This window comes from Drosophila bipectinata, chromosome 3L (genome assembly GCF_030179905.1).
Source record: "Drosophila bipectinata strain 14024-0381.07 chromosome 3L, DbipHiC1v2, whole genome shotgun sequence".
NCBI lineage: Eukaryota > Metazoa > Arthropoda > Insecta > Diptera > Drosophilidae > Drosophila > Drosophila bipectinata.
Window position 1 is genome coordinate 26,543,785 of NC_091738.1, and position 17,843 is coordinate 26,561,627.

The 17,843-nt window shown below is 46.4% G+C and overlaps 1 protein-coding gene across 3 annotated transcripts in view; it reads right to left on the reverse strand.

Annotated features, from left to right (window-relative positions):
• Positions 1-10,135: 10,135 nt before the first annotated feature.
• Positions 10,136-17,843, reverse strand: part of Dbp80 (putative ATP-dependent RNA helicase Dbp80) — a 107,547-nt gene continuing 99,839 nt past the window's right edge. For 2 of the 3 annotated variants that reach the window (XM_070280367.1, XM_043209667.2), the window contains one exon: positions 10,136-10,344. In XM_070280367.1, the coding sequence (XP_070136468.1) occupies positions 10,151-10,344 (194 nt within the window). In that variant the 3' untranslated portion in view covers positions 10,136-10,150. Of the gene's footprint in view, positions 10,345-13,778; positions 14,018-17,843 lie in introns of those variants that run through there. The other variant, XM_043209668.2, reaches the window with a different exon arrangement.

The following is a 17,843-nucleotide window of genomic DNA, read 5'->3' on the forward strand; positions in this document are numbered from 1 at the left end:
AACTTCGTGATTGCATTTAGCCTAGAAAATAACATAGCAGAAAGATGGGAAGAAAGAATTGGATCTACACATTGAGAAAGGAGGAGCTGAGCGAAGTGTGTAGAGAGATCGGTCTACCAGCAGACGGGACTGTGGAAGCGATGAGATCCTCAGTGGCGAGGTGGGTCGACGAATCCAAGGAAGAGGAGGTACTGGCGCTAACACACGGCCTAGAGGAAAGGTTTGGACAAAGATCAACCCCCAGGCAGAGAGCAGCCAGCGAAACAGAGAAGTTTATAGAGAGCCTGGCGGTACCAGATCCAAGAATGGGAAGGAGCATAGAACCGCAGTCGAGAAAGTATGTTCCGGCCCCGGTGGATTACGCCAAAGTAGCCAGACAGGTGCGAGACTGGTCGTTTCGTTTCGACGGCACAGGGGACCCGTTAGAGTTCCTGGACCGAGTAACGTGGTCCGCAAAGACATACGGATTAGACATAAACACGATCCCCAGAGCCATGCCAGAACTACTGCAGGGCAGGGCCCAAAGGTGGTTCATCATGAACGACGAAGAATGGCCAACATGGGCGAGGTTCAAGGCAAGCTTCGAGAATTTTTTCCTGCCGAAAGGATACTTCGAAAAGTTGGCGGACCAAGTTCGCCAACGGAAGCAGCGTCGCGGAGAGCCTTTCAAAGAGTACATGGTGGACCTTCAGTCACTAATGAAACCTTTAGGAAAAACCACGAAAGAAGTAATCGAGAGGCTCGTCGAAAACTGCATGCCAAGAATGAAAATGTTCATAAGGCCATACGCCTGCGCATCTTTAGAGGAGGTGATGGGCTTAGCAGAGGAGTTTGAAGAATTGGCGCAGGAGGAAGAGGCCTTTAACAGGCAAGTGGCCACAGAACAAAGGTGGAGCCACAGTCAGCCGGCTGTAAACGAGAGGTGGCAGAGAGAAGAACCGCAGCATAGTGAAGCGTCAAGGTACCAGAGGGACCAATGGACCCAGAAGGAGCAACGGGACGAGTTCCACCACCAGGCCGTCCAAAACACACAATGGGCACCAAGGTGGCAAAGAGAGGAACCGCGCCAAGGCCCACCGGAGCGATAGAACAGCACGAACCAAAGTTGGATGCCGAGATGGCAGCCCGAGACCCAGCATAGGTCGGCTCCGCAACAGCCTAATCAGCAGTGGGCAGCAGGGCCAAGCCAGGGTCCGGTCGAGAACCCAGCCCAGGCATGCAACCGATGCGGTGGCATGGGCCATTGGGCCAGCGGGTGCAGGAACCCAAGGCTGCTTTTCTGCAAAATGTGCGGCGCGACAGGAGTTCGAAGCACAGAATGCTGCCAGAGGGCGGGAAATGCGCAGCGGTCCCAGCAACAGGGAAGAGAGCAGGGATCGCACGGTGCTGCCTCTCGAAATTAATAGGAGGACTAGCCGGAGAAGAGCAACAGTTGACGGCAACCATCGAGGTCGAGGGCACGGAGGTGAAAGCCATGCTGGATACAGGCGCTACGGCAAGTTTTATATCAGAGGACCTAGCAGAGAGCCAGGAAATAGCCGGCAAACGAGTCGCGATAAAGAGGCGGGTAATGTTAGCCAATGGAAGCCATACAGAAATACGCGCCGCATTACAGGCTCGGATAAGCTTCGGCAACAGGACAAAGACACTGAACCTGCTGGTGATGCCAGGCATGGAGGACAGTCTGGTGCTGGGATGGGATTTCCTCAGCGAGTTCGGCGCAACGGTGACATGCGCAGGCCACCGCGTTACCATACCCAAAAGGGAGAGATGGGGCGGATGTCTGGAGGATAGACTGTCCGTAGCAGAGTCCGGATGTCCAGAGGTATGGGAAGACGAACGCAATAAGAGATTTATCGAGAGTGAGCTAGAAGCGTTCGCCGTCCAAACAGGATGCTCGAACATAACTTAGCACAGGATCACCATGAAGGACGACATTCCCATAAAACAGCGATATTACCCCAAAAACCCGAAAATACAGGGGGAAATAAACGCAAAAGTGGAGGAGCTGTTGGAAAAGGGATGCATTGAGCCCTCGAATAGCGCATACAGCTCACCGATTGTAATGGTGAAGAAAAAGACGGGTCAGTGGAGAATGTGCGTGGACTTTCGGCAAATCAACGCAAAATCAGTAAAAGATGCGTACCCAATGCCACGAATAAATTTCATATTGGAGCAACTAAGGGAGGCCAGATTCTTCAGCAGCCTCGACTTGAAGGACGGGTATTGGCAGATCCCTCTGGAGGAAGGAAGCAGAAAGTACACCGCCTTCACCGTTCCAGGGAAGGGTCTGTACCAATGGAAGGTGATGCCGTTCGGGTTGCACTCAGCCTCGGCAACATTTCAAAGGGCCCTTGACCAGGTCATAGGGCCGGACATGGCTCCACATGCCTTTGCGTATCAGGACGATATCATCGTGATCGGACGCACCAAGGAAGAACACATGGCGAACCTAAGAGAAGTGTTCAGAAGGTTGAAAGCAGCAAACCTGCGGATAAACACGGAAAAATGTCATTTTTTCAGGCAGGAACTGCTATACTTGGGACATAGAATAACGAGCCAAGGGATCGGCATGGATCCGGGGAAGGTCGCTGCCATTACGGAGCTGCAACCCCCGACAAACGTCAAGGGAGTACGACAGTTCATAGGGATGGCGTCATGGTATCGGCGGTTCGTCCCAGATTTCGCAGGAATCGCGAAGCCCTTGAACGATCTGCTACGAAAGGGGACGAAATGGGAATGGACCCCCAAGCACCAGGAGGCGTTCGAGACCCTAAAGGCACGGCTGGCGGAAGACCCAGTACTGGCGTGCCCAGAAAAGGAAAACTTTGAGAAAAGGTTCGTGCTGCAAACGGACGCAAGCGACTACGGCGTTGGAGCGGTCCTGACCCAGGACACCGAGGAGGGCGAACGAGTGATCGCATACGCCAGTCGAACGCTGATTGGAGCTGAAAAAAATTACTCGGCAACGGAGAAGGAGTGCCTAGCCATAGTATGGGCGATCAGGCAAATGAGGCCCTACCTGGAAGGATATCAGTTCGACGTAATCACGGATCATATGGCACTGAAGTGGCTCAACAACCTCGAGAGCCCGCTTGGAAGAATAGCGAGGTGGGTGTTCGAGTTGCAGCAGTATGACTACGTCATCAGCTACAGGAAGGGTAAGCTGAACGTGGTCGCCGACGCGCTATCTCGCCAGCCGGTGTTGGAGCAGTTCAGAAGAACCGTGGATCTGGAAGTCCAAGAGTGCGTGTGGATAAACGCGTTAAAGGAGAAAATGAAGGCAAGCCCGCAAAAATACCCGGACTACGTCGAAGAGGGCGGCTTGATTTACCGCCACGTTCCGCATAGAGCAGGAAGCGAGGAAGTGGCGTCATGGAAGTTGTGCGTGCCCACGGAGTCGAGGCAGCAGGTCCTCAAAGAGAACCATGACGCACCGGCGGCAGGACACCTAGGCGTGAGGAAGACGATAGCCAGAGTGGCCGCCAGGTACTTCTGGCCAGGGATGCAAAGAGACATCCGGAAATATGTCAGGAGATGCGAAACTTGCCTAAAATACAAACCATGCCAGAGGCAAGCAGCAGGACAAATGCTGACACAGGTCCCGGAAGAGCCATGGGCAACGGTGTGTGCGGACTTCGTGGGTCCATTGCCAAGATCTAAACACGGAAATACAATGGTTTTGGTAATGATGGACCGGTTTTCGAAGTGGACGGAGATAGTGCCACTGCGGAAAGCAACTACCGAGGCACTGCAAAAGGCAATCAGAGAAAGGATTGTCGCTCGGTATGGAGTTCCGAAGGTGATGGTGACGGATAGCGGCGTACAATTCACCAGCCGCAGCTTTAAGAAGTTCCTCGGGGAGCTTGGCGTGCGCCACCAGTTCACCGCACCATATACGCCCCAAGAAAATCCAACAGAAAGGGCGAATAGAACGATCAAAACGATGATCGCCCAGTTCGCTGGGGAGGACCAGAGGACTTGGGACGAGCACTGGCCAGAGCTCATGCTGACAGTGAACTCGGCAGTGTCAGAGTCGACAGGGTATTCGCCTTGCTTTGTAACGCAAGGCAGGGAGACCAGGATGCCAAGAGCGTTGTTCGACGAAAACGCGTTAGGCACAGGAGTTGGGCAAGGAACGCCCACGGAGAACGCGACGAAGATGAAGGAAGTCTTCGAAATAGTGCGGAGGAACATGGAGCGGGCGGCCCAGGACCAGGCGAGGCACTATAATTTACGGAGACGGAAGTGGAGCCCAAAGATTGGCGAAACGGTGTGGGCAAAAGAGCACCATTTGTCGAAGGCAGCCGAGGGATTCGCAGCAAAACTGGCGCCGCGGTACGATGGGCCCTACACGGTCGTCAATTTCGTTTCGCCGGTAATTGTCATCATACGGCACGGAAGAACCAAGAAAAAGAAGAGGGCACACGTGAGTGAGCTGAAGTGCCAAGACATGGGATCACCGGCGAAGGAGGAATAGAACGGCAACCGGCGCAAGTGCACAATGGAAAACGGGATATGTCCAGTAACGGGAGCTTTAACAGGTCCAGTCACGGAACAGTAACGGGGCATATCCAGTAGCGGGAGTTGGATGTGCTATAAAAGGCGGCGGCTGGGAGGAGCACGGTCTATTCAAAAAAAAATCTAGTCAACGAAGCAACATGAGCAACAGGTCAGAAGCAACGATGATCGTCTCGTATGACGAGAGCGATTTGGAGATAGTCGGCGATCCCACATGGAGCGGAAGAAGGATGAGGACGGAGTGGGCGATCCAACGGGCAGCAGGAGGACGGAAACACATACCGGTCGGTCGCGCCACTGTGGAGGAGCGGCGCCGGAGCGAGGCGCTGGAGCACAGGAGGAGATCGGAGAGGTGCCGCCAGCGAAAGGAAGCGATGGTCACCATCTCGGAGATGGCGAGGAAGAGGGCCCAAAGAGCAGAGGAGATCTGCGAGGAGATCGACAGGGAGTGGAAAGACGTCAGGAGAGATGGACGGGAGAGAGCCATGAGGAGGGCGATGTCGAGGAGGATGCGGCTGCGACGGGCAAGGCGGCTGGAGGAAAGGAGGAAAGCCACGAGGAGGACCCGGCCAGCGACGCGGTGGCCCGCGGTGCCACCAACACCACGCCCTCGGTCGGAACGACCGGAGGAAAGGGAGGTGGCAACGGCCGCCACAAAGAGGCAGCAGGAATCAACGTGGCCTGCGGCACCACCTACACCACGCCCAAGGAAGGAGGATAAGGAGGAGGAGCCATGGACGAAGGGGCCGTGGGTGTGGCCGACAACAAGGAAGCCGGCGCTGGGCCGGCAGCACTCTTGCCCGGAGGAGAGGCCAACAAGGCCGGTGCTGATGAGGTCAGCGTCGGATGGAGGTGACAAGGAGGTCCCAGAAGAAGACTGGCCGCCGGAGCTCTGTGTGAGGGTGGCGGCGGAGGTGGAGAGAAGGCGCGGACGCACCGGAAGGTGGTGTGTCATGGCGCAGGTTGGAGCCGTATGCTTCCGAGTGCGAGGAGGAACCAACGGCGTGAAAATATTGAGAAAAGTCGAAAAAGTAAAAGTCAAGAAAGATATATAAATAAAAAAAAAAAAAAAAAACCAATTAATTAAAAAAAAAAAAAGAGGGGAAACAAAAAAAAAAAAAAAAAACCAATTAATTTAAAAAAAAAGAGGGGAAACAAAAAAAAAACAAAAAAAAAGAGGGGGAAAAAAAAAACAACAAAACAAAAAAAAACATGGAATAGGGTACATAGGCTAGGTGCTCTAAAAGGGTCCCAGGGGAGCGCACAGTCGTTTTCCGAAGGAGGGGGGAAGTGGATAGGTATCCACACCAAAATAAGAGGGTAACCGAGAATGTCATTTTTTTTTGGGGGCCCATGTTCAGCACAGCGCATCAACACCGATGTCCAAACGGCTCTGTCGTTTCCCGAAGAAGGGGGGAAGTGTGAGGAGATTTAGTCTCCCCACACGCGAAGACAGATAGCCGGGGGCAAAGGGGGGGGGCCGAGGAGGCGGAAAAAGGGGGTCAACCACCGGTCAACAACCCGGGCAGCCCAAGGGAACATCGCCAGGATCAGTACGGGGGGTCGGGGGGAAAGGTGAAAGCCAGTTACCGTGGGTTCTGGCGAAGGGCTACCCGTGGGAGGACGGAATCTACGTGGAACGTAACGGTGGCAGGTGAAAGGGTAAACGGCGCCACCCGGGGGAAGAAGGAATCGACGTGGAACGTAACGGGTCCCGGGGCAACGTTGGGAAAGTAGTCCAGTTGGGAATCAGCACGATGCGCAGGCGTGCCTTAGAAAGTGTGGCGGGGTGAGCGGCAAGGAGAAGAGGGGGGGGGGGGGGGGGGTGCGACGAAGAGTGCAACGGGCCCTGGAAGCCCACCGGTGCACCACGCACCAGCAGCAGAGATCCGTGGCCGGGGGAGACGAGGGGCCGCGGACAGCGACCCGCCAACGGGGAAGTGGCGTGATTCTGGAAGCAGGATTAACGGCAGGAGCAGAATCCAGGAGGATTAACGGGCGCTCCAGTCAGTATAAAAGGAGGCCCACTGGAGCGGCTCGAGACGAGTCTTCCTAAAAAGCTTCCCTTTTTAGGAAGCTTGTAGCGTTGAGTTGGAGGACCGCCTGTGGAGAGTCCGCCATTCAAGTGTTAGAGCGTTTCTAAAAGGATTCGGGTTTTGTTTGAGTTGAAGGACCGCCTTTGGAGAGTCCGACAGCCAAGCGCAAGGAGAACGAATAAGAAAATAAGGAAAGGATCCATTGCTGGACCTTCCTCCGGAGACCCAGGGTCGTGTAGACGAGTTGGTTCATTCCCGAACACGGCAGGTAGCCTTGCAAGGAAGTGAGGAAAGGATAAAGTCTGGCGTATGCCTTACCGACTCCTGAAATCATAACCAACAGGCGTGGTCCTGCGAGACAAGGATAGACCAACTCGAGATCGCACGCCCGGTGCACACGAGACGTAAAGGACGAGACACAAGACAGAACCAGGGTGGGGAGACCGAGTTGAGCCACTCCCGAACACGGCAGGTAGCCTTGCAAGGAAGTGACCGACTCCTGGAATCGCAACCAACAGGCGTGGTCCTGCGAAACAAGGAGGCATACTTGGGATAACACGCCCAGTAACCACGAGACGTACAGAACTAGGGAGACAAGGATCCGTTGCTGGACGGTTTCCTCTACAAGCCCGAGGCGTCAGAGTCGAGTTGAGCCATTCCCGAACACGGCAGGTAGCCTTGCAAGGAAGTGAAGAAAGGATAAGTCTGGCGTACGCCTTACCGACTCCTGGAATCGCAACCAACAGGCGTGGTCCTGCGAAACACGGATCGGCCGACTCAAGGACTCGCGTCCAAGTCACAGACCAAGTGAGAACACCCTGGTCACCAGCCCCGCCACTACAAACTCGGGTCCGCCGGAGCGTATGCACGGTGTCCCGGTGTAGCGGGAGCGCGACAATACGATCAGGCACACGGCGGCTTCCAAACCTGGAACCGGAGCGTATGCACGGTGTCCCGGTGTAGCGGAGACGTCACACGGCAACTTCCAAACCTGGCGCCGGAGCGTATGCACGGTGTCCCGGTGTAGCGAAGGCGGCAGTCAGCAAACAAACTCCCAAACCTGGCACCGGAGCGTATGCACGGTGTCCCGGTGTAGCGGAGGCGACCGACCGCAGCCAACCGTCAGATCAGTCGTAGTCGACCCAAGGGGGTGTTTTCGCAAGGTCAAAGGGCAGAAGGTAGCGGAATCGCTAGCAGCGCGGCGACAGGAGTACCATCGGCGACGGAGTAAGGGCGGCGACGGAACAGCGGCAGCGTATCCCGGACAACCCGCATAGGACGCCGACGACGGAGCCAACAGGAACGGAAGGAGCAACGAATAAAAGAGAAAGAAAGCCTTTTGTAGTGTAAAGAGCTCTCAAAATAAAGAGTGTGGAAACTTCAAGCTATTTGTATTACTTTCTGGGCTTGGGCAATCACGTCGAATCTATAAATTCGGTGGAACGGATCCGCGAAACTCTGTGAGCTAGCCGCGGCAAATTGTGGCGATCAGCAGCAGAAAAGACAGTTCGTTACAACAATAAAAAAAGAAGAAAGGACGGCTATAGTCGAGTTTTCCGATAATTTATACCCGGTAGCCATCTCTTCGATTTACTATTTACCAATCCTTTAGAGTTTAAGCTTTCACGTTATGAATTCTCAGCAAAAAATTTTTATGGTATATTTATGCGCTTAGGCAAAACAACAACAAAGCTACGGCCATACTACCGATTACTACCATACATACTACCGATACTACCGAGTAGGGAAGCTGACTAAAAAGTCTATAACTCAGAAGAGTTAAAAAAAAAAATGTTTGTTATAGTTAGAATTTAGTTTTTTAGAAACAAATTATCCGTTTTGGCTGATTTGTAGGTGTATTTCATCCTTTAAAACAGTAAAAAAAATTCGTTCGACGACTCAATGGTCGCCGACGCCTATTTTTTGGAGTTGTCAGGGAGGGCCTTATTCTATGGCCATATAAAATTGGAAAAATTATTCTATGGAAAAAGGACGATCGGCCAATACAAGGGCATAAGTCGTGAAGAGTGCAATAGAGATTCAGATTGTGCCATCGAAGATCGAGAGAGCTCGGAGAATATCGGGACTTGAGATGGTGTAGACGGCGAGGCGGAAGCGACCATTTTTTGACGGATACTCGGCGCAGTGCTAGAGAGAAACAGCTCGCAAATCGCGGTAGCGAGGTGAGTTTATAAGGTTAGGTCATGGTCGAGGGGGCCTGATGTATTTTTTTGGTGCACCAGATTTGAGGTTCTTTGTGGTGATAGGTGTGACAGATCTTTGCTGAGAGAGAGGCAGAATTCGAACGGGGTGCACACAAGGCCGCCCACGAGACATGGCCGCGGAGAATCGTCGATAAGCCTAGGACTCGGCAGAAGCAAGCCTGACCGGAGCAATCACCGTAGGAGTAAGAACAGCAGTTTTTGTTGGAGGAGCAGCTAATTTTAATTTGAGGCAGCCTAAGTCAGAAGCAACACTCGAAGTGTTCGCGGCGCTTTTAAGGGACGCTCCGCCACGGATAAGGCAGTAGAGTTGTGTCCATCTGGTGGCCTGGTGGTGCCCGCGATGAAAGCGTGGAGATGTTCGTTCTTCATGCTTCTATTGCCTGGATGTAAATTATATTTCTGGTGTGATCGGGTTTGTGAAAGCTTTCCCGACATATTTTCCCTTCCAGCCTCGAGCACGTAGAAGCGCTTCAACAGTTTGTCATTCCTCACGCCAACCTGGTCGTATGCGATCGAGGTATGTTGCACCGCATCCAAGCACCAGCTAAACAGGCTGAGGGTAGTGCAGGCACGTGCTGCTCGACGGGCATCCGGACTTCCCTGGTATGTGACCAACCTGGCCATCCAAAACGACCTACGCCTTGTTCCGGTGGGCGACCTTCTAAACCAATACAGCCGACGGTACTCGGAGAGACTAACGAGTCACCCAAATCCACTGGCTAGCAGGCTGGCCGACCCGCAAACTCTTAGACGTTTAAAGAGATTCCACCCCAGCGATCTGTCTTCCCGTATTGTACATTAATATTGTAAACAAATGCAAATAATTGTAAATAATTGTTTATAGTCTAGGCCCATATCCCATATGTACCATACTAACCCAATCTTCTAAGCGCCCGGTTATGTTCAAATGGTTCTGAACGATTCCGGCGACAAAAAAATGTACCTTGTTTAATAAAAAAAAAACAGCTTGTCGCAGATAAAAGGAGTGAGTAAGCCGTAAATTGTAAACTTGTATGATGTTGTCCGATTCCAGGCCTAAGGAGCACCACCAAATGGACGATTGCCTTTACCTTTGAAAACGGGAGCAAGCCTTTGTAATTGAAAGCCCGGATAAGGAAAAAGATAGGTACTTCTCAAGGCCGGGATCCGCGAAATCAACCTGCGGATAAGGATTATGAAATGGATCAAATATTCGTGCAGAAATAATTAGAAAAGCATCGCATAGAAACGTTGTGATTTTTGAGTTGAAGTTTTATTTGGGGTCGAGCCGAAAAGCTTTCTTGAGCCCGATCCCTGCCCCAGGATGTAACTCTATTATTCGACCCAGCTTCCATTTGTTTCGGGGGAACCGGTCATCCTTGATCATAACTAAATCATCAATTTGCAGATTGGTTCGTTCTTGACGCCATTTTGGGCGTGGGTGTAGAAGTGCGAACCAATCCGCGCTCCATCAATGCCAGAATGGTGACCCTCGACGAAGCGTGCGTTCATGAACTTGTCTGAAAGAGTAGTCTTCGAGGTGCCAATAAAGATCCTTGTTTGGTCATTGATAATTGTCAATGCTGGTAAAAATAAAAAGCAACTTTTATTAAGGAGTTATATACAGTTGTACTGGGCAAAAAAATGAAATTTTATCGATTGACAACATAAAAAATATTTTTTAAAAATGGTTTACCGACGTTGTTTAGAATATGTTTCTGGGTACTTATTAAATTTTGTTCATAAAAAAATATTAAATAATAAAAATGTTATGGCCAAATTCCAAGATCGTTTTTTTTTCGATGGTGACTTACGGTGAACATCATATCCCGAGAACGGTTCATCCGAAATCAAAAATTCAAATCAAGGCAATATATTGTATTGCCTAGTCCGTAAACAAGGGATTTGTAAAAATTTGGATTTAAAAAAAAATGGCGACGGTTTTAACAAAAAATGTACTTTTTCAAGGTATAAGATTTTCGATTTTTATGCTCTAAAAAAGGAGTTTTCAAAAAAATCCTTCGTTCACGGACTAGCTATTATCATAATAAATAAGTGGTCAAAATAAGTGTTGATCGGATTAATAGTTTTTTAGTAATCGTGTCCACCGCAAAGGTAATTTCGAAAAAACAAGATTCTAAGATAATTGCGTTTAAAGTTTCAAGTTTGTTCAAGTTTGATGTTCAGGTAGTGCACAATAAATAGCTACAACTTCGGTTCTAATGCTCCGATCGTTATGAATTTTTGTGAGAGTATTGAGCAGCAATGCACTCACACTTATGTATGTAAGTTTAATCCCGTTCTTTTCGCTTCCTTTTTGTCGAAGAGAATGAAGGAGTTGACAAGAAGAATTGTGGTTCATTGATGAGGTAAGGTTTCCATTAAAGACTTCGATGGAACTGTCGCAGATGACTATGGATTGTGGAGACGTTTTAGGATTGTACCCCTCATGGGCCACTGTTGTAGGGGGGCGTTGTTGCCGCAAAAGACTCCAGGAGTAACGAGCGAGCGCGGATGCACTCTTTAGCGCGGATGCGCTCTTCAGCGCGGATGCGCTCTTAAGTTCAGCGGCCCAACGGCCCCTCGCATAAACATAAAATTTTGTGATAAATGGCTTTTCATGGACGGAATGTCATAGTTGAGCACAGTTCTGCTCGGGATACTTTCAAATCCAAACGACTTGCTAAAGTTATGCATTGAACTTAATTTATTTATTACTTGCTAATTCCCTAATTGTCGCTTATGTTGGTTAGGCTAAAATTACTTCTAAATGGGTTTGCTTTAGTCGTGGTTAATACCCTGACCTTCTCCACCACTCCGATTGCCTTTCTTGCTATTCGACTCTTCTTAAACAACTACTTTACAAAGAGAAACCCAAGTAAAGATTTGCGGAAATTACAGGGAGAAGTTTGGGTGGATTCTTAACTCGCTGAAGATGGAGCAATAAATGGAAAAGATAAATTACTCCCGTACATCCCCTTTTACGCCCATTGGGGTCGAAAAAAATGTGTCGCTAAGCTCCACATGATCGTCCCCGAGATATTCGACAAAGACTTCAAGAATTTTGGTAAGAACAGCCTCTCCATGTTCTGACGCTAGTAACCCGTCAACTTAGAAGCAAACACGGCATCCAAGATAGTTATGAACAAGTTCATCACGGTCTCCGATCGTCTCCCTCAACCGACAGTACGATGAACTTCCGTCGCGACCAGGTCTGTGGCATCATTTAATACTTGGACGGCTTTTATCATGTTTCATCCATTATCAGACATAATGCTGTATGCATAAATATAAAAATTCTTTAAAAAATATCACATATTTTTTCCAAGTGTTTATAGTTAAATTTTTACCTGTAGATTTGATCTAGTGATATTCTATAATCATCTAAGAATTCTAAAATTTTTCGTTTATGTATATCATGACACTCTGTTCAAACAGGAAACTGACATAAAATTCATAATACACCTGGCCCTCGCTTAACACGGGGGTTACGTTCCTAGAAAACCTCGTCTTAAGCGAAATCGTGTTAAGCGTAACATGGACTCAGTACAAAACAAGGGGGTTACGTTCTAATAATTCAAAATTGACAGCAAAAAAAAATTTTTATTGTTCAAATTTGGTGTGTTTTTATTAAAGTTTCATACATTTGTTCAAAATTAACCAAAATGTTTTATGTATATGCCTTTAATAAAAACATACCATTCATATTGCTAACTTAAAAGTTGGTATTTAATAAAAAACGTTGCTTCTTATAATTAATTAATGGGTTAAACTTTATAGAAACTAAAAAATGTTAAAAAGTAAGGAAATCATATGTTTTATTCATATCATAATTCATAATTTGAAATCACAATTCATAATTTTAATTTATAACTCGTTTAAGAACGAGGTTTTTAGCGTGTTAAAGGGGGGAAGGGAGCAAATTTGAAACCGTGTAAGACCGAGTTCGTGCTAAAAAAGTCCGTGTTAAGCGAGGGCCAGGTGTATTTCGATATATTGAATCTATTATTTCTTCGAATTATTTCGCTGAATTTGTTTATAGTTTATTTATTAAGCTAAAGTATGGTCATATCGCCTTAGTTGGTCTCAAGCCGACTCTTTCTCGGCCGCTCGACTTCAACGGGCTTATTTTAAGAGAGCTTTAGTTTCGCAATCATTATGTCGCACCGCCTTCTCTGCTATCGAGAGCTTTAGCTTCGCGTATGTCTAGTCGGGTCGCACTCTTATTCCATATTATAGTCACTTAGCACCATTAACTGAATGATCACAATTGTTGATCCCAGTTTCATCTGCCTGCAGCAGAAATAAATTATAGCGCAATACTGCAATACTTAAATTGGGCCTTTTATTTTGCACCGGATTTACGGCATTGAAAACCCTTAATGACCAAACAGAACCCTTCACTGTCTAGAAACATAAATGGTTTTCCGTCCGCCGTTACAGTTTTAATCAAAGAAGAAATAATTGCTTCTTAGCTCGTTGGGTATGATATTCTTCGTTTTTCTTCACTTTGGGGAAAATTTTTAATTTCCAGAATTGTTGCACTCATTAAAAATTTGCATATTTTTTTGTTAAAAGCCGCCTTAGGTTTGTTGAATGATTGCCGGACAATTTAATACCAATTTTGTTTTGTTTTCTTTCAAATTAAATTTCTTCCAAATCAAAGAATTGCTGCACTTTTTTTACGATTCTCCTCCCATTTTGCACAATTAAAATATTTCGCCTGCAAAACAGACGCTTAGCGATTTTCTTGCCTATGGATGTATACCAATACATACATACGAAAAAGACAGTTTGCTTCGCTGAACCCGACAAAACTTTCTTAGAAAAACCAGAACAAGACAGGATAGACTTAAACGGCGAGCTCAGAGCGCGAGAAAGCTCATTTAAGAACCTATAAATCGATTACTCTCTGAGTCTTTTCGTAAAAAATCAGGAAAAAATACTTATTTACAGACAACGAAAAACGGTCAACTGTTGCGAGCTCTGTTTACAACAAATTTAACACAAAGGTGAGTTATATAGAAAATTTTAATTTATTTTCAACAATCCAATTTAATATTTACATAAATTGAATTTCTTCATTTTCATATATTTCATACTGTACTAAAATGGATCACGTTCCAATTTTTTCTATATCATCGGCGCAGTCAGTATTTAATATTTGAATTTCTTTTTTGAAATGGTTTTTTATTGCGATACACACGTCCATGCTTTTATCTCCATCAATAAGATTTATGGCAATTCCAGATTTACCTACAAAAGAAAAAAATGGAACTACAGTTATTTAAAAGGAATTTGATTTAATTTTTTAATTTAATTTAAGCTAACAACGATTATTTTGAGTGGAGGAAATAGCCGAATTTCCGATCGATTAGTTATATAGCAGCAAAGATTAAACAGTATATAGATGGATCTCAAGAAAACAAAAGTGTTCCAATGGTGATTTACAGCGCTGGAACCCGCTGAAAAGTGCCGGTTAAACTCTCGAAACAGTTTATACTCGTGTACAGCCCATCGTTGTAAAGTAGTGGAGGGCAAACTCTCATTTTCCATCGCACGCGTGCATAGGGTAGGAAATTTTGCCGCAGCGCTGCCGGCACACTGACAGTGTGAGCACTCTCAATTTTTTTTAGAAGCTCTCTCATTTGCTCTCATTTTGACTCATTTGACAGCCCAAACTTAAAAATCAAAATGTTTCCACTGAGAAAAATTTTGTTCAGAAATTGGCTTGGAAAAAGTTTTCTTCATGGAGAATATAGATGGGAAAGCGTAGTTTTTCATTTGTTTAAGAAATGTTGCTATCAAAACTTTTTTTAAAATAAAATACTCTATTTTAGTGCCCATTCCAACTTTTGAATTAACGAAAAATGAAATAAAAAAATACGTTTTTTTCGCTCAGTAAATCCTCTGCTCTCATTGTTTTTCTCTGCTAAGCACACACTCAAATTTTAAACATGTGTTAGTTTTGCCCTCCACTCATGTAGGGGGACATGCCCTCTTTGAGTCCTATTGCTTTTTTGCAGATGAATAGAGTCGCCGCTTCGATCTTTTGTTTATGTTTAGGTTCCAGTTTAGCTTTCTGTCTAGTATCACCCCTAGGTACTTTGCGATTTCGCTGAAAGAGAGTCTCTGGTTGGTTATTGTTGGATAGATGAGGGGAGGGATTTTATAACTTCTGCTGAAGAGAACTGTCTCTGTTTTCTTCGCGCTTACTACTAGGCCCTTACACGTTGTCCAGATAGCTAGGGTTTGTAGTATTGCGCCCATAAGGTCACAGAGTGGTGGAGGATATTTTCCTGAGAACAAAAACGCCACGTGGTCCGCATACGCCACTATCTTGCAGCCCCCTCTTCCATCTTGCATAGAGTCGAATTGACTGCTATGCTTTATAAAAGAGGGGAAAGGAATCCTTGCGGGGTTTCTCTACAGACGGCGCTTGTCAAGTTTGATGTGCCTAGTATGTCATTCGTAGAGCAAAAACGGATATTGTATTTGTTGTATCTTTGACCACATAACCTATATCTATTTTTGATCAAAGAAAAGTGAACGGAGATTTCATTCAAATCTGCCGATTTTTACAGGAGATTTATACCCTTATATCAGAGGTCGGCACGGCCCTATCTCGGGGGCATAGGAAATTTCTCTGCCCGAGCTCTGCCACACACACACAGTATACATGTGTGAAACGTCATGCTCACAGCCTACTTTTTGCTATTCGTTACTAACACTAATGCGGTAAAATCATATCAATGTATTGGGGTGCCGACCACTGCCTTATATACACCAGTTCATTTTACACAGCACGCGTGTATAGGGTAGGAAATTTTGCCGCAGCGCTGCCGGCACACTGACAGTGTGAGCACTTTCAAATTTTTTTAAAGGCTCTCTCATTTGCTCTCATTTTGACTCATTTGACAGCCCAAACTTAAAAATCAAAATGTTTCCACTGAGAAAAATTTTCTCAGAAATTGGGTTGGAAAAAGTTTTCTCCATAGAAAGTATAGACGTTACCATTAACGCCCGCGCCGTTTGTTTTTGGTAGCGCAGCAGAGAGCGATCGGGGTGAGAAATAGAAGCTTGTGAGGAGGAAGAAGTAACTGCGCCAGCGGCGTCGCTTAGAGAGGGTTTTTGGAACATCGCGTTTGTGGTAAAGGGAGAGTAGCTGGGAGATCAATAACCTTAGAAGGCTCTCTATGCACAAACCGGCTGACTTTTACCGACATGGGCCAAAAGTCATAATTGAACTCTGTAGGGAAATGTTGCTCCGGAACTCCCAATTTAAAGTTTTTGTTAAAGCATTATTTCCACTTCACAGCATGGTTTTGTCAATCATCGCTCTACCACAACTAACCTTCTTGAATTCACTTCGTTTATCCACAGAGGTTTTCTGAGCCGCATGCAAACTGATGTTGTGTACACTGACTTTAGTAAATCGTTTGACTCTGTGAACCACCATCTCCTCCTTCATAAGCTGTGTCTTATGAGGTTTCCTCCACATATAGTACAGTGGTTGACCTCTTATCTATCCAACCGCAGGCAGCGTGTTTTGTTTAAAAACAGTTCATCACAGATTATAAACGTTTCATCTGGTGTCCCACAAGGTAGTCACTTAGGACCTCTTCTGTTTGTTCTTTTTGTCAACGATTTACCTAGTGTTGTAAACTTTGCTACTACATATATGTATGCTGATGATGTCAAGTTATGTCTTTCTTTCTCAGACCATTTCCTTCATAGGCACCTGCAACTAGACCTTAACGAAGTCTTCTTGTGGTGCTCAAACAATCTCCTTTTGCTTAACTGCTCTAAGTTTAAGGTTATGACGTTCAATCGCAGTGTGCCTCACATCATTTCGTACTCTCTTGGGAATAACGTCTTAGATCGTGTTTCCCTAATTAACGATCTTGGAGTCATTTTTGACAATAAGTTGTCCTTCAACGAACACATATCACTAACAGTTAATAAGGCCAGAGGTGTGCTAGCTTTTATCAAACGTTGGTCTAAAAAATTTGATGATCCTTTCACAACTTAAACTCTATACGTATCGTTGGTTCGTCCTATCTTGGAATACTGTTCTAGCGTTAGGAGTCCGCAATACTTTGTTCACCAAAGGAGGATTGAATCTGTCCAAAAGGAGTTTCTGCTATTTGCGTTAAAAAGCTTAAACTGGGATACTGCCACTTTCCTCCCGTCGTATAATTGCCGGTTAAAACTACTAAACCTACCTCCTTTAAAAGAGCGCCGTACTTGTGCTGGGGTTATGCTACTTCATGTGCTTATTCTTGGACAGGTTGACTCACAAGTACTTCTTGAAAAATTAAGGTTCTCTGTTCCTTATAGGGTAACTAGATCCTTCCGACCCCTTTGGTTATCGATTTCTAGGTCTAATTTTGCGGAACACGATCCATTTCGCGTTATTTGTAAGAATTATAACTCATTGTCCCATCTATTATCCCCTGAACTATCCCTAGATGTAATTAAATCCAAAATTATGGAATATCTTTTAACTTAATTTATCCTTACTTTTATTTATAATAATCTAGAATAACAGTTCATTGTTAACAAATAAATAAATTTAAAAAAATAGGCTAAATCACTTGGCTCCACGTTCAGCTTATCTGCGACAAGCTTGCACAGTGCATCCGGTTGGGTAGACTTCGAGAATTTACCAATATAAAGGTATTTAAAGGTGGGAAGCACTTGGTGCTTGTCCCACAATGCGCCTATTAGGGTTGATCCGCTTCTTCCTTGACAGAGTTACCTTTGATGCCGTTGGGGCTTGGTCCAGTGTAGGCTTTTTGCTCCCAGTGCTGGTGGGCATAGAAGGCGGAGCAACAACGTGCGCCCCAGCCGAAGAGACTCCAGCGGGTCCAGCCGTTCCCTTTACCAGGGCATGATCCACTTTCGCTTGAAGGCTTTCAAAAGGGATTCTAGATCCATTATATAACCATTTCTTGTATCGATCAGAAGTTTCCAAGCGTGACATATAAGATTCGCTGTTTCCGTAAAGATGATTTTCACAAACTTAATAATGCAGAAAAGCACTTTGGTTAGGATTTTTTCTCTTTCCACAACACAAAAC